General features: G+C 47.2%; 2 protein-coding genes across 2 annotated transcripts in view; one reads left to right on the top strand and one right to left on the bottom strand.

Moving 5' to 3' along the window:
• Positions 1-14674, top strand: part of LOC117898730 (lachesin) — a 48153-nt gene extending 33479 nt beyond the window's left edge. Inside the window, exons 2-11 of the mRNA XM_034808350.1 lie at positions 11876-12358; positions 12446-12564; positions 12622-12722; positions 12782-12888; positions 12947-13120; positions 13181-13309; positions 13431-13629; positions 13720-13868; positions 13974-14033; positions 14113-14674. Of these exons, the coding sequence (XP_034664241.1) occupies positions 12268-12358; positions 12446-12564; positions 12622-12722; positions 12782-12888; positions 12947-13120; positions 13181-13309; positions 13431-13629; positions 13720-13868; positions 13974-14033; positions 14113-14228 (1245 nt within the window). The 5' untranslated portion in view covers positions 11876-12267 and the 3' untranslated portion in view covers positions 14229-14674. The remainder of the gene's footprint in view (positions 1-11875; positions 12359-12445; positions 12565-12621; positions 12723-12781; positions 12889-12946; positions 13121-13180; positions 13310-13430; positions 13630-13719; positions 13869-13973; positions 14034-14112) is intronic.
• Positions 1706-16791, bottom strand: LOC117898728 (prolyl 4-hydroxylase subunit alpha-2). Its single transcript, XM_034808347.1, has 9 exons — positions 16601-16791; positions 16392-16543; positions 16177-16327; positions 15932-16125; positions 15344-15867; positions 15205-15258; positions 14979-15144; positions 14852-14916; positions 1706-1731 (listed from the first exon to the last, which is right to left on the bottom strand). Exons 1-8 carry the CDS (start codon positions 16774-16776, stop codon positions 14855-14857), a joined length of 1479 nt encoding a protein of 492 aa, XP_034664238.1. The 5' UTR covers positions 16777-16791; the 3' UTR covers positions 1706-1731; positions 14852-14854.
• Positions 16792-16900: the final 109 nt, after the last annotated feature.

Here is a 16900-nt window from a genome sequence, read left to right as displayed (position 1 = left end):
AGCAACTCAATGGAAACTGAAAAACGATCAAGAGTCTTAAGTGGGCAAGACAATTTGTTGCATTGAAAAAATCTATAAAATTTCTATTGATAAAAATCTTACGATATTTCCAGGCAAACAAGAATTTATGTAAATCCTAAAATCCCATCTAAAAAAAATATAAATTCTCATAACTCAAAGTTCACTTTCAAGCGTGAGGCCATAAAAGTCGTTCCAAAAGGTCGTTCTTCAAAACATCCCGATCAGCAAATTTATTATTTATTATTATTATTTTTCAGTTGTTTAATATTTCACATTTTTTATACGCAAATATTTCTTCTACCGCTCATTGATCAATTTCTGCAGGCCTGACAAATCTGCGTGTATGCGACATCCTGAGTTTTTGTAAATTGGATGGTGGCATAAAATAAGAGAAAAGCCGAGCCAAAAATACAATGCAAAATGTACATAAATATAACGAAAAATATTTCACATTGTGGTGCACCACTCTCCCCGCCATCACAGACACACACACACAGAAAAGAGCACAGCCCAAGCACAGAGAGCATAAAATATGGGCAGACATGACGTATGCGTAACATAAACCAAAGACAAATGAACAATTGGATATAAATAAGCGACATAGCAGCGTGCACACACACACACACAGACAAAGACCAGACACACATACAGAGTGTAGTGGCACGCATGCAAAGAGATGTAAAGTGACACGGATTGGGGCAGGCAGCGGCGCAAATGACAAAAATGCAACAGCAGCGTCCCAAAAAATTAACAGCGACAGCAGCGACAACAATGCCCCAAAATGAAACAGAAAGCGGAGAAAAAATCGAGCAAGAGGGTGAGAAAAAGGCAGAGAGGGAGAGAGAGTGTAGAAAGGGTAGCGGAGCGGCCCGGCGAGAGTGTCATGTAAAAAGCCTTTCAATGCATGCTGCATACTTTTGGGCGGTGCGTGCTATGCGATGCCCGCGGGTCCTGATGTCTGTGTGAAAGTGCCGTCATGTCTGTGTGCGTGGCTAGAAAGCGCGATAAAAGCAATGCATAAAATACGCCAGCGGAAAAAATACACACACAGACAGGCACATACACAAAAGGCAAGCTGGCGAGCGATGAAGATTGGTTGGCCATAGCTGGGTTTATAGTCGACTTAACGACTATGGGGATACCCACTAAAAATAGAGGAAATTATCTATCTAAAAGTAAGGAACATTAGCAGTCGCTGTGGGGAAATGGAGAGATAGATTTCTGAGGAAGAAATGCATGAAGGCAAAAGAAGGATAAGCTGTGGCCCGTGAGAAGCAGAAGTTTGGTTTAGAAAAACAAACAATTTTAGGTCGACTTAGAGCAATATCACAGCGTGCATTCAGCATACTCTTTTTGCTCTTAACGAGTGCGGGGTGTGCATGAGAAACGGCAACTATGAAATGAGTGGCAAAAGCGGCAACACGTCCAGGCGGAATGCCCAACAAAAACGTCGTCGTCTCTATATGTTTTTGTGTGTATGTATGTACATGCATGCTTGCATGTGTGTGTGTGTGTGGAAGTGGGGAGCGTGCGATGGCGACGTGCATATGCTTGAATGCGCGTGTTCGCACTTGCATGCAACACATGCAAAAAAAAAATGCATATAAAATGGCAGCCAAATGCACAGCAAACCAAAACACACACACAAGCGCGCCCACATGCAGCACTGCAATTGTGTACGTGTGTGTGTGTGTACGTGTGTGTGTGTGTGTGGGAAACGAGTGCAAGTGGAAAAATAAAACATTTTTGCAATTAATTGCGCTCAATTTAAAATGTTGCAAAATTAATTCAAGAGTCATGCCAAATACAGAGGCGCAGTCATTTATGCAAACAGAGTTGGGGGCAGAGACCGAAGCGAGGGGACGAGACACAAGTGCCTGCCGCAAGGGCGGCTGCACAAGAGGGGGAGGGGCACGGCACTGGATTGGGGCACAGCTGAAAGGCTGCTCAAGCGACCAGACAAATGCACGGTTGGTAATGGACACACACACAGGAAAAGGACGGAGAAGGAGATGGAGACGGAGACTTCAGGAAGGACACACTCATGTGAGCAGTGAGGATAAAGGAGAAACTGCATCAGAATGAGCAGCAGCCAGCACACAAATGTGGCGTTGATGAGCAGACGCCGGCAGGGGCTAGGTGCTGGACAAACGATTCCAAGACACAGGACACACACTGGCACACACACACACACACGCAGGGCACACACAGAAGGAGCCAAGTAAACAGCAAACGGAGAAAACGAAAAGGAGAAGGAGAAGGACCAAGAGCCGGAACAGGAGAAGCAGAAGGAGCGGGCGTAGGAGTAGGAGTAGCAGCCAGTGTAGACCAACACGGTAGCAGCAGCCAGCAGCTAGAGCAATAAAAATAACAGAGCGTAAGAGAGCGATAGAGGATGTGCACTCAGCGGAGAACCTACTCGGGGGAGGAAGGAAAAGCGAGCGGCGTATGTAGAGAAAGCTAAAACCAAATGAGCAGCACCACACTGCACTGCAAGAAATTATCTAAACGACTCGTAGCTGCAGCTCCTACACTGCCAGAAATTATGTAAATTATGTGGAAAGCCTCCAGAAAGCCTTAATTTAGACAGAGATCGTGTGATAGAACATAAATTAATCGTAGTAAATAATTCATTAAGTCCCCAGATGCATCGAAGTACCAATTACTTTCCTTTATTTAAATTGCCATCCAAAATTGCATTTGAAATTCATGCACTAAATGGAATATTTTCCTTGAGGATACTCGTGCCATTTCCAATCAATTAAATTGTTTTTTCAAGTGTACATTTGTACACACATGAAGCACCTCTGCCAGCGCCTCCGCCTCCACCCAAGCCTCCGCCCATGGCTGTAGGTGTGTTTGCTACAACATGGCAAGCTTGTGGACTCAAATGGATTTTCTTGTTGTCCTTGTCGCTGGCGGAGCAGTTGCAGCGCTGGCCAACTCGGTGGCGGGAGGCACAGGCTGAGGCAGGACCAATTCAAGTTGCAGTCACGGAAGTTGCCTGTTGAAATTAAGCCAACAGCAATTATGGCAACAAATGCGGCTAGCAGCGTCGATTATGCCTCCCAGTATGCGGCTTTGCAATTCTTGGAATTTTTCTAAAGACATTCCGGCCTGGTCTGGCCTGGCTCTGAGGCGAAGCCAATTATATGATCCCTACGGAACTTCAAGAAGTTAAAGCATTTGCGGACAACCCGTAATGAAGGCAGGTTGAGAAAACTTCCTTACTTCTGAGCTGTGGTTTAGGTTTTAAAATAGTTTTAGTAGAGTTTAATTTGGCCTGGGGAACTCTCCGGCCTCTCCTCTCTTTCTTTGATTTAAAATATTAAATTTGAAAGAAGATCAAGAAGACCCTTTTACTGAGAAAGTTTCCGTCCTGCAATTGGCAACAGGGAAAAATAATCACTTCAACCCACTCCTCTCGTATATCCCCTGACAATGGTGTAAAAAATATTCCCATGGCCTTGAATGTCTTCTTTATGCCTTCCAGAATCACTTTTCAATAAACTAGAGTCCGCATTTTATCTGCCCATATAGGGTACGCAGTCCCATTCGATCTTAACCCATCTAATGTGTCAATCCCGTAGCTCAGCTTTTCAATTACAATCAAATTTGTCAAATGATTGAGCAATCACGACTATTAGATAACAGATAACAGACAGCGAAGAGCAAACACAGGAAGCAGAAGCCAAAACGAAAAAAATATAAAAAAGAAATGTGGTAGAAGTGGGCGAAGAAGTGAGAGGAAAAGGAAAACAAAACCGAAAAACCCCTTGGAACACGAACAAGAGCGTGTAGAAATCATATGCATGTGAATGTTTCCTCAAGTGTGTCCATGAGTGGGTGTGGGTGTGTGTATTGGTGTTGCCATTGAGTGTGTCTACGAGTGTGTATGTTATCTTATCGCTTCCGTTGGCTGCTTCCAGCTCCTGGACACACGCAAAAGAGAAGCAGGAAAGGGTTGGAAGTCGAAGCTTGGCATACCCTATAAGGTGTGAAGATGCAAAGATTTAAGCTAGGAAAAATGTCAATAAATATACCAATGGATATGTTAGTACGATCTTAGAGACTCCTCCCTAATAAACATATATTTACTGCTTAGATTTGCGGAGATAAGGAACTGGTGAAAATGGAATAGGAACAAGAGTTTGGCGCAGTTCAAAAAGAACTACAAAAATATATCTAATTATTCTCTATATTCCACACACTCTGCTTCACAATGCCACATCTTGAAGTGTATGAAAAGTTATACAAAAAAGTCCTAAAGGAAGAACAACACTTACCCCCAGTTCAATGGAGTTATCGCTGAGCAAAATGCGTTTTACAAACTTCCTGCCACCCCTCGAGCACTTTTCGAAGAGAAAAAATATATATACTGTGTACTTTTTACCCGTTTTGGTTTTTTTTTTAAGTGTGGGGTGAGGTGCCATTTTTTTTGGGGGCAGAGCAAACGAAGTTTTCTCCCCCATTTTGGCTGCGAGTGTCTCACTGTGGGCAAATAAATGCCAAACGCTGCGTAAACCAAATAAAGTCGAAGGCACGCACATATCCCCACCGCACACACGGACACATATGCTCCACACATACACATGCACAACACTCACACCACACACACACACATTTAACAGTAACAGACGTTGGCAATGAACGCTGCGACAGGAAGTAGGCAACAGCCTTTTAGTCCTTTAGTTGCTCAATTTCAGTTTCACACTTCCGTCGAGCACGAGGACACCCCAGCCACACACACACACACAGACATACTGACAGGGAGCAGACACACAGACAGACAGACAGAGAGCCAAAAGAGAAAGACACATATGCATATGGAAAAGACAGTGGAGTCCTCGACTCGTCTTCGTTCTGGCTCTGGACTCCATCTCCGCTGCAGGCGTAAAAACGTGCGGCGTACAATTTACACAACGAGAAGCGAGGAACGAGGAGCAGGAGCAGCACTTCCAGGAGCAGCCGGAACACGATGATGAGGCAGGATCACAGGCAGGACAGCCAGGAGGAAGACGGAGCAGCAGCAGCAGCAGCACCAGCAAAAAGACATGCAACAACAATTAAACTTTCAAAGACGTCGCCGTCGCCGTCGTCGTCGCCGCCCGACACGGGAAAAGTAAACCGAGCAAAAGTTGTTAACGGGGCATAAAAAATGAACAAGAAAAAGACGGTGGGGCAACGCAGGCAAAAAAATGTGCAAACAGATGGGTAGGAGAGCGGCTAAAGAGGGTTTTGGGCGGGGGTAAAAGCGGAGCAAAGCAGATGAGAGGCCAGGCCAAGTGGCAGCCTGCAGTCGTGCAGGAAAAAGGAAAAGGCACGCGCAACTCTAAGAGGAGGAGAAGGAGCACTAAGAACTCGGGGAAGAGGCGGGAGCGAGTTGGAGGCCAACAGACAGCGGCAAATTCGCATGCAAATTGTGCGCGAAAAAAAAGAGGAAGCAGAACAAGACACACAGAAGAAGCGACCGACAAAAAAATTGTGTGCAGAAAGAAGGTTTAGCTAAAGGCACCGACGCTTGAGATACACTCACAAGTGAACAATTTAGTTTTACCCCCCAAAGCCTGCTGTTGGGGAAACTACAAGAGAGTGACTCCCTTTAGCTTCTGCTCATTGCGAACACCTCTTCATAGCCAACATACCCTTTCGTCAAAGCCATCAAAAAAGAGTCGGAGAAAAACATGAGCAGGCAAAAACCCCGAGTTAGAGTTGGAAATAACGAAAAGAACAGGGCCAAAGGAAAACTTTGTCCCCCAAAAGATGAGGCACACGCAGACAGACACACACAGACACGTAGACACATATGCTTATGAGAGGCAGAACATAAATGTAAACAATAAAATTGTAGAAAATTGTTGAATAAATAGGGTTCATGGTGGTGGGTGGGGGGAAGTGGGCGTGCAGCTGCCGGAAGGTGATCAGAGGCAGGAGGCAGCCAAACTGCCGGCGGAAAAGCTTTTTCTTGTCATCATTTCACGACTCACGAAGGCCCCACACCACAGACAGCTACACCCCCCTCCCCGCACAGAACTAGGTGCGAGACAACGGCAATTATCACAATTGTCCCCAGCACTCATTCACATTCACTCACTCAGCGCTGACAGAGAGCAAGAGAGAGAGAGAGTGAGTAAGGGGGAGAGACTGAGGCCTAAGCTCATTCATTCATTCATTCATTCGTGCAGCCCTCCTCCGCCCACAGAGCCGAGGGTAAGGGCAATGGGAAGCTCCCTCTCTGCCTCTGCCCCATTCATTCGACTTACGCATTGTTCCTGCTCTGACGCCTTGCTGGCTTTTGTTGCACGAACTGTGTTTACATTTACACTCTCCGTCAAGAGATGGCAAAGGCAACGGCAACGGCAAGGAGGCAGGGCCAAGCCAGGGCATCATTTCCATGCCAGTTGGCAGTGAGAGTGGGAGGATGGAAAGGCCATACCGGGAGACCATAAAAAGCCGCTGCTACCCGACGCCTGGCGTTGCCTACTTTGCGGCGCATTTAGTTAAATTGTTTATTTGTCTGCTGCAAGCTTTTCAGTTTGTTCACAATCAATTAAAAGTCAAGCGGCAATGTTTAATTAAGCTAAAAGAAGCGCCGACAACTGCAGCTATTTGCCATTTGCCATTATTCCGCCAACCATTTGCAGCGGTTTTAATTAGTGTCCCTGACCCCCTGCTGCTGCTGCTGATGCTCTTTTGGCTGCTCTTCTTATCCTTGTCTTGGCCCAAATTGAGTTATTAGATGCTCATTATCGGGCTGTCTCTCTTTCGTTCGCCACTTGCCACTTGCCACACTTCTTCACTGCAAAAGCCGCTGACATGGAATATAAATTTGCAATGCCCTCCCCCACATCATCACACCCGTTGCAGGAGTCGCCAATAATTGGCTACTAATGGTGCCACATAAAAACTTTTACCGACTGCAATAAAAAATCCCATTGACAAAACTTTTCCCACCCAACTACAACAAATAAAAGCTGCCAAAGGAACAACAGCAGCCACCATCCAGCATTCAACAAAATCGAGAAGAAAACCAAAAAAAAATACTAGGGAAAAACAGAATCAATTAACATTTTCATTTTGCGATTTTCCGCTTCAACTTTCCAGCGAGAAATTATTGCATTTTGTCATTTTTGTTGCTTTTGCAGTTTGCAAGCCAATATAAATGGCTTGAAAGTGCATAATAGATGTGAAACGGGGGAAATGAAATAATTGAGAATCTGCCGCATATAATTGCTTACCGGATGAGCGGGATATCCTGATTGCTTATAAAGGGATTGCTTAACTAATTTGAATTGCAGCACTCGCATGTGGGATAAGCTTTTAATGCTGCAAAATAATTCATTGAACAGGCTCCGCCTTTGGGCATTTCTTAATCCCAATTTCTTGCTTTCATTCTGCTAATTATTAAGTTTATTCCATTGCCTTTATTGTGTTGCTATTGCTTTCGATGGCCCTACGTATTCATTTGGTGCATGCAGCGACGGGTGTGGGGTGTGGAGCACAGGCAGGCAGTTGGCGGCGCACCTGCATTATGCCACAGTCTCGACTCCACTCCAGTGCCACGCGCTTTATTGCAAACAATTTGCCCTGTTTGTGCCACCGGACAAATGACAAAAAGGACAAATGGCGCAAAATATTTTGCTTTCGCCCCGGTCCGGGCGTATCCCTCGTGCCCGGTTGTTCCCCTCTGCACTGTGCCTGGCAATCGGAAATGTTGCCAAAGTTCCACACACACACAGACACAGATGCACTCATATGCCCTAAAGGCACACACACAGACAGACAAACTGAAAGAGAAAAGAGAGAGGGCGAGCGAGCGGAAGAGGAGACCGTGCACAATGTATGCACTGAGGCAATGCTTTGGCGGCTTAGCCGCGCCCACACTCCACTTCAATCCACTCAACCCTTGCCACCCCCCCACTGACTCTGCCATAGCCAACACTTTACACTGTCCGCCCATACACTACACTCGAAAAAAAGAGCAACGCAAATGGAGTAAAAAATGGAAAATTGCGCTAATAAAATTGTGCTAAAAAATTACAATATACATTTTTAAAATGTTGAAAATTAGTGCACAGAAAAAACATATTTTTGTTGCAGTGTAGCGCTCTCCGGTACACTGTCCTACACTGCACTGCCTTTCCGCCTGCAGTGTTTGTTTTAATTTAAATAAATGAGCTTAAGCGCACTCACAGCTCGTGATCCTTTAAGGCTCTACTCTCCTTATTTGCTGCCTTCAGCAATGCCTTGTCCTTGTCGCCGTTGCCGTTGCCATCGCCATCGCCATCGTCATCGCCATCGCCTTTGTTGTCCTTATTTAGCTGACGGACGACGACGGATGAGAACTGGAGGACACTGGGGCTCTGTCGCCATTGCCAGGATATGCAAGTGCTAAGCATTTTTAAGTCAAATTGCTTTGCCGAACATTTCGCCATTTGCCTGCACGACTGACCTGACCCCCGGTCGTGCTGCCGTGGCCTCTGCTTTCGCTCCCCTGTTAACAATTCCTCATGCCTCATGACGTGCCCCTCATTCTCAGCCGTTTAGCTTAGCACGCCTGCTGTCCGCCGCCAGCGACGCGTTGCTGACGTTGTCCCCGTCATCATCATTGCTCTGTTGTTGTACCCAGGACTTGCCTTGGATGGCAATAGGGAATATTGTATGCACAAAAGACTTGCCAAAAATCGAAACGTTCTCCATAGCTTCTATCGAAATTAGAGACCAAAATTTGGACGGCAATGCAGGAGGAATCCTTCCCGCCTCGATGTTCCTGCCTGAGTGCGCCAAATGAAATTGAGCAAAAGCCAAAGGCCCAAAGGCACTCTGAAAATTGTAGAGTCTCAACCGCCATTTGTGGATATAATGGCCGATGCTGAGTACCGGGTATCTTATTGTCGAGCCACTCGACTATAGCGTTTTCTCTTGTTTTTGTGCTTTGTGCTGATGCTCCTGCTGCTCCTGCTCCTGCTGCTGCTGCCTGCTCCTGCTGCCGCCTGCTCCTGCTGCCTGCTCCTAGTACTGAACTTCAAAAGGCTTTTCCGCTGTGTTAGTTCGCTTTGCTGTCGCCTTTTGCTCCTTTCACTCGCGCCACGACCCGCCTGCCGCTCTGCCACTTGTCGGGTTTTCTCTTTCTTCCCGCTCTCAGCCGCTCCACCCCGCTCCCTGCTCCCCTCTACTCTCTCCAAAGTTTACCTTTGGGTGCAACTGCGCTGATTTGCAGTTTCTTCTTTTCATTTGATGGGCGCAGCTTTTTGTCATGTTTTTTGAAGTTTATTTTATTTTCTATGTTTTTTGTTCTTGTTTGCTCTGCCTTTGCTTTGCTCTCGCTTTGCGTTCGCTTCTGTTTACACAGCAAATTTATTTATTTTCGCACTGTGGGACGCTCTTAAATATTCCGTCTTTTGAGTGCTAATGCAAATGTTGTCTGCCATGCCAAGGGGGAGGCTGAGCCAGGGGGAATCCCTTCAGCTAACGATTGAAAATTAACTGCACTCTAGACTAGACTCTGCTCTCATCAGATGATCCCCTTTATTGGCGCAGCACTGAAAGAAGTCATTCAATTGGAAAATAATCTCCGTTTAAAAGTCAGTAATTGGCTGTTGCAACAAAAATTGCAGCCGTGGCAATGCTTGTCTGGTGAAATGGCTATGGAAATTCATAAAATAAAAACACAGAAACATCAACAGACGAAATGGCAGCGAGGAAGACGTTAAAAAGAAGTCAAGAATAAGTCAAGAATGAGTAATCCTGTTGTCCTTGAGGAAAAGCGAATGACGACTGAAGCTTGTGACAGCCAACAACAGGCAAAAGCGCATTTTCCAAGAGAGAGTGTCCACAGGATACAGCATAATGAGATTATCACTTGTTCTTTTCCTTTTTTTTGTTTTGTTATTTTCCAGCCCATGAGGCAACGTTTGCTATTCGGTTTGAATGACTCTGAGTCTTCTCTTCGTTTTTGGTTCGTTTTGTCTTCGTTTTATATTCGTTTTGTGTTCATTTTGTCTTCGTTTAAGTCTTTGATTTAGCCTTCATTTAGTCTTCGTTTTGGTGTTCATTTTTGGTTCGTTTTAATCTTCGTTTTGCTTGATCTTAGTACTAGCTAATGTGCTTACGATCCACCCACAAATAATTCGGTCCAAATTCTGCACTGTGCTGGGAAAATGAATGCTCTTAAGGCATCTGCCTGCCGCCTCTTTAAGCTCCTCTCTTCCGCTGGCACTTCCTTTGAGGCTAACTCTGAACTTGCAGCTTGTTGCTTGTCGTTTGTGGACGAAAGTTTTGTGCTAAGTGGCGAACTTCAGTGGTACTTTCCATTATGAATGTTTTTTTTTTTGTTGCTTAGGGCATTTTGCCATAAAATGCTAGAAAAAAGCAAACAAACAGCTGTCCCAAGCAGATGAGTTTTATGCTCTAATTTGTGATTTTACTGTCCTTACTTTACATCAAAAATATAGCAGAGAATATATCAGATAAACCTTGAATCCTGTCCCTTATGCACGTTCAATGTGCATGCCATCTGTGGCTCGGTAATCGATTCAGATCGGTGAGAAAAACAACTAAATTGAATAGCCATAAACTAATCCACTTAGTTGATCCGAAGAATGATGCTACACCTACATACACACACAGGCATACCCCCCGCAGCGCCTTACATGCCATCGAGTCCAAGGAGGAGCTGTTGGCCCGCCGGCAAGTTGTTCGTTCCATCTGCAAGTTTAAGTGCAACACCGCGTAGCAGCCAAACCCCGTCCGCCCAACCCTTGGTGCATTCTGCAACTCTAATTTAATAAGTAAATCACATTTCCGCCTTTTGAATGTCACCAACTACAGCGCCAGCTCCTCCAGCTTCAGCTCCTCCAGACAATCTGCTCCGCATCGAAGCTCCTCCGTGGCGTGGCGCCTCCGTGCTCGGGGCATCGCATTGACACCTCGTCAAAAGTTTTGCAAGACAGCGAGGGAGGAGCGTGGAAGAAGACTTGCTAACTGGTTTAGTGCAAATTTACTATTAGGAGAGCGCTCAATTTCACACTGAAATTAAATTACAGCGCGTCGAAATGTGGCAGGATGTACAAAAGGGGTTACAGGGGGCCGAGGGATAGGGGATCAGAGTTTTGTGGTGGCTTCGGGGGGAGGGTTGCGCTACAAATGAGCGAACACCTCGTTAGTTTCTGCGCCTTGGAACTTTTTTAATATTTACATTCATATTTTGCACCTCTGCCGCCCTTTTTTAACCACTTTTCCGTGTACCGCTGCTGGGGGAGGGAGGGTTTGAAGACGGGTACGAGGATTTTCTTTTATTGCAACTTCGCTGAAACTGGGGCCCTGGCCTGGATGGACGGACCAAGGATGCTGTCGAGTCATAAATTTTTGTTTGTGTTGAAAATTGCATTTGCCTTTTACTTTGTGTCGAGGTTGAGGCGGTAGAAAGCAGCCAGAAAAGCGAAGAGAAAGAGGGACAGAGAACGATAGAGGGAGTGAGAGAGAGATTGAGCTTACCCGGCAGCCATATTGGATGCGCTGCTCCTAAAAGCAGGCAACGTAAAAACGTGAAATTTGTTGCAACGCTTGATAATCAAGTTAGCGATGGGCGTGTCCACGCCCCCCACTACACCCCCACACAACACCCGGGGCAGTCCAACCCATCCACTGTTTGGTGCACTCAACATTGAACAGAGGCTTTTGTGCTCGATTCCTGTTATTCGCCTTCACTTTATCGTGGAAATAAATTTAAACCGATGATTCCGATTCCGATTCCCATTCCCAATCCCTTTCCCCTCCACCCTTTTACGCCCCATTGCGATTTTCATTCCGATTTTGATTTTGATGTTTTTGCTCACATTCTGTTTACTTGCAGATGTCAGTGGCTGCGGCAGGGGCAGCGACAGCGTCGGCGTCAGCGGGTGGCACACCCAGCACTATGGATGTGGTGCAGGCAGCTGGAAATCAAAGTCCAATTGGCACAAACACGCGGTAAATAGAAATCGCAATCGAGGCTTTGCAATTGAAAATAGAAAATTCGCATTCAAATGCAAATAGAAATAGAAATAGAAATTGCCACGAGACCCCAAACAACAAACAGGCAAAAAAACAACAAAATACCCATAAACAAACACACTAAAACAAAAGAGCAAGGGAGACAGAAAGTGGGAGAAATAGTAAGAGAAAATTGGAAGCAGCAGCTGCTGCAGCTGTGGGAACCACAACGACAAAAACAAGAACGACAACAGCAACAATAACAAAAACAATATGGAGAAGCAACTGCTATCGCCGACGCTGTTTGTCATTTTGATAATGGCCACAAAATGCGGCAATGCCCTCGCACAGAATCAGCATCACGGTAAGTGGCACAAAACAAAAAGATTTTTGTAATAAGGCAAGCCAGAGCTAGTTATGTTAATCAGTTATCATTCTGTACACCCCGCAGAAAGCAATTCCCAATTGGATCCCGATCCCGAGTTCATTGGCTTCATCAATAATGTAACATATCCGTCGGGACGCGAGGCCATACTCGCCTGTTCCGTGCGCAATTTGGGCAAGAATAAGGTGAGCTTTGAAGTTACCTATAGACTTTCAGTAGCACTTATGCTGTACTCTCCACAGGTCGGCTGGCTTAGAGCCTCCGATCAAACTGTTTTGGCGCTGCAAGGACGAGTGGTTACACACAATGCGCGGATCAGTGTCATGCACCAAGATATGCACACGTAAGAGTTCTTTAACTTTTATTTAGATGGTTTAACTTATGACTTCTTGCCTTTGCCAGATGGAAGCTAAAGATCAGTAAGCTGCGTGAGAGCGATCGTGGCTGCTACATGTGTCAGATCAACACGAGTCCCATGAAAAAGCAAGTTGGCTGCATCGATGTGCAAGGTAAATATCTCACACGAGTAGATCTACATGTGTTTTAATGCCTCCTTCTCTCCTGCAGTCCCACCCGACATCATCAACGAGGACTCCTCTGCGGATATGGCCGTGCAGGAGGGCGAGGATGCGACGCTCACCTGCAAGGCCACGGGCAATCCGCTGCCGCGCGTCATCTGGCGACGCGAGGATGGCGAAATGATACTCATACGCAAGCCAGGCAGTCGTGAGCTGATGAAAGGTGCGTACACTGCCATCTTTTAATTGATATTTTCATGAAACTTTGCTCAATCCTACACAGTGGAGTCGTACAATGGCTCATCGTTGCGATTGCTGCGCCTGGAGCGGCGCCAGATGGGCGCTTATCTGTGCATTGCCTCCAATGATGTGCCACCGGCAGTCAGCAAACGCGTTTCACTCAGTGTGCAGTGTAAGTAATCGATAACAGAACAAAATTCAATTGAAAGTCAACTAAAAACTAATCGAATTAGTCTGCAAATAGTTATCGCTGCCAAGGCTTTAATTTAATATAATTTTCCTTCACTCTACAGTTGCGCCCATGGTGCGTGCCCCCAGCCAACTGCTTGGCACGCCGCTGGGCTCCGATGTGCAGCTGGAATGCCAGGTGGAAGCCTCGCCCTCGCCCGTCTCCTACTGGCTGAAGGGGGCGCGTACCTCGAACGGGTTCGCCAGCGTCTCCACAGCGAGTCTGGAGTCTGGTTCGCCGGGGCCCGAAATGCTGCTCGATGGGTAAGGCCAACATTTATGGCCGCGCTCGCAACTGAAACTCACATTCCAACCCATTCCCATTCCCCGTTGCCCATTCTCCGCATTTTGCAGGCCCAAGTATGGGATAACGGAGCGTCGCGATGGCTATCGCGGGGTCATGCTGCTGGTGGTGCGTTCCTTTTCGCCCTCCGATGTGGGCACCTATCACTGCGTCAGCACAAACTCGCTGGGCCGTGCCGAGGGTACGCTGCGGTTATACGGTGCGTATAAGCAATCTCTCTGCAGAATCCCTCTCCCTTTACTCATTTGTGGTCATGTGTGTGCGTGTGTGTGTCCCTTTTGCGGGTATGTTTTGTAAATTGCAGAAATCAAGCTACATCCCGGTGCGGCAGCCAGCAACGATGATCATCTCAATTACATCGGAGGTAAGAGAACAAACGAGTGGGAATCTCTTAAGCGTATCTGTATCTCTGTGTCTCTGTGTCTCTTTCCCTTTGCGCTTAGGTCTCGAGGATGCGGCACGGAATGTGGCCACCAGGCGGCACACAACGTGGCAGCTGCTGTCTATGCTGTTGTTGCTGCTGATGTTGCGACTGCGACAGAGGCCTGGGGGAGCGTGATATCAAAACTAGAAGAAGGAGCCGGCAATCAAGTATTCCTACACGATTCCCTCGGACATCGACATCGACTACAACATCGACATCGACATCTATCGCCTGCATTCTTGTTGTTTGCGTTTCTCCCATTTGCGTTTTGTGTTTCTGCGTTCTGCGTTCTGCGTTTCTTGTCTCCTTAGTGCATATCCCCCCCAACTCGCCGCATACTCGTACATATACTGCCAAAGGGGCGCCCGTCCTGCGCCAGATATCATTTGCATACGTATCAGGAATCGCGTTGTTCCCACCATTACCACCAAACACACACAGAGACCCCTGAACCCTCCCTGGATCTGGCCATCTCCATTTCACGGATATATCAAAAGTGGACAATTGGATAGGCCCAGTCCCAGTACCAGTCCCAGTCCCCCTTCCTGCCCCATTCCCTGTCCCACTCCACACCCCAAAACATAATGTTACATTGCATATAAATTAAATATGAATACTATAAAATAGTGCATAAAATTTATTATCATAATATAAATAACGACAAAAATTATTGAATAAATTATCGCAAAGAACAAAAAACAACAAAAAAGTGAAACAAAAAACGGAAACTGCTGAATGGAATTGTGCGTGCGTTTTCCCCCTCACTTGCGACACGGTTTCCGGCGCCACTGGCCGCCTGACCCACTGATCCACTTGCTGGCAACTGTTTTTGGTTTGAAAATGGAGTGGAGTTCCCTTTAAGAGTAGAGTCTTTTATGCGCTTACCCCATCGTGTGCCTAGCAGCACGGGACAGGCAGCGTGGAGCGCTTTAAAGTCACAGTTTCCCGCATTATTTGCATTGTGCCAGACCAGAGCGGAGCCACGTTGAGGCCGGATGCCCAAGCCCAGAGCGGGAAAGGATGTGTACCCGCCCAGGCGCACATCACTGAGCTGTGGATAGAAAGGGAGATCAAATGGAAGTTTAAAAGGATCATAAAGCAGTGGACTCACATAGAGTAAAACGGTGGCCAGGCGATACTCCTTGGGATAGGGCTCCACGTGAGGCTGTTGAAGAGGAATTTCCATAAAAAAGATCGAGCAGAATGTCAGTAAGCAAAATCGAGTAGCAAGTGAATCCTTGGGACGGTACCTGCGGCTGCTTGCAATCTTCATGGATGTAGTACTGCCCCCCCAGTCCATAGTTCAAAATTCTCAGCGGTTCGCTTTCTGCTAGATCAAGTCCTGTGATATCCTCCAGCTTTCGATGCAGTCGCTCCACATGGAGCGTGGCATTTGAGACCAACTCAGCACTCGCAAATGTGCGTACCGCATCGTAGCGATGACCCCGATGGCGCTGCAATTGGGTTTGGCTTAGGCTTAACAAATCACGCTGCTCGGCGGCAGAGACAACCTCATGGTAGATGGCCACAAGGGGATCCAGGCTGAGTTGCTCCATGCGGAGTGGAGCCAAGCGCAGATAGGCGGAACCCTCTGCGGCATAGCGGCAGCGCAGCGAGGACTGCACCGGCAGGCGACTCTTGCCCTGGCAGTTCCGCTGGTGCACAAAATGGTGGCCCAGGTTGTCTGCAAGATGCTGAGCGATTGCCACGTCCTCCCCCTCGCTGGCCAGCTCCACGGCCTTTGTGAAGGCAGCACGACTGCCGTGGAGATCATCTGGGGAGGAGAGGTTTAGGGGCGAGGATTAGCTAACTCAAGCCAGTTCTGGGACTCAACCTACGTGTCATGATTCGCGTCAAGCCAAGCTGCTGCCAGATCTGAGAGCGTCCCGCCTGCAGCAGCCAGTCAAGGGGCTGCCACTTGTCTTCGAACTGTTCCAGGGCCACTTCCAGCCACCTGCAGGCGAGTGGGCCCTTCTTCAGATCTTCCAGATGTGCGCCCAAAGTCAGACAATCTGCGGCGCTCAATCTGGAACTGAAGAAAAGGATTTGAATGTGTGCAGCTTGGATGCGCAGACAAACTCACTTGTATTGCTTATGTTGCAGTATTCCACGTGCCATGTCTCTCTCATGTAGATCGTAGGTCTCCTGTATGCGCAGCAATCCATTGGCTGCCTCCTTCAGATCCACTGCGGTGATTACACCCAGCTCGTACTCCGCCAGTTGCTTTAGAGACTCTGCAAAACAGGAACGGAAATTCACCTCAGCATGAGATCATCTTAAACTCATGTAAAGTCTCACCCTGTCCAACCTCGAGGCGTGCAAAGTTCAGCCACTTTCTCGCATCCACGTGCATTCTCCGCATCAGCGGCAGACTCCTCAAAGGATTGGCCGCATAGCTCACAGGATCTGCTCTGGCTGCCAATCTTCTGGCCAGCCACTCGGCCTGCAGCCTGCAAGAATGTACCTGCGGTTAGAGCAATTCCATTGCCAAAAACACTTCAACCTACACTCTCATTGTGTCCACCTTCTGCTGCAGCTTTGCCGCATACTGACGCACGTGCGCCAGCAGTTCATCCTCCACTTGGAGCAGGAAGGCCAGGTGTCGTGTCGATGTGGCATAGTGCTGCTCCTCCACAGCAGCCACGAGGCCACAACACAGAAGCAACCAGCATGAAAGCAGCATTCTAACTTCAAGCAATTTGGTTGGTCTGGCTGGCAGCTAAAATAGGTTACAGCTGTGTCCGATCGATTGGTCAAGGTGGATTTAGTTGGTTGCGTAGAGAATCAGTTTTTGCTTGCTTAAATAC

This window comes from Drosophila subobscura, chromosome O, assembly GCF_008121235.1.
Source record: "Drosophila subobscura isolate 14011-0131.10 chromosome O, UCBerk_Dsub_1.0, whole genome shotgun sequence".
NCBI classification, from domain to species: domain Eukaryota; kingdom Metazoa; phylum Arthropoda; class Insecta; order Diptera; family Drosophilidae; genus Drosophila; species Drosophila subobscura.
This window is presented reverse-complemented; position numbering and strand designations above follow the sequence as displayed.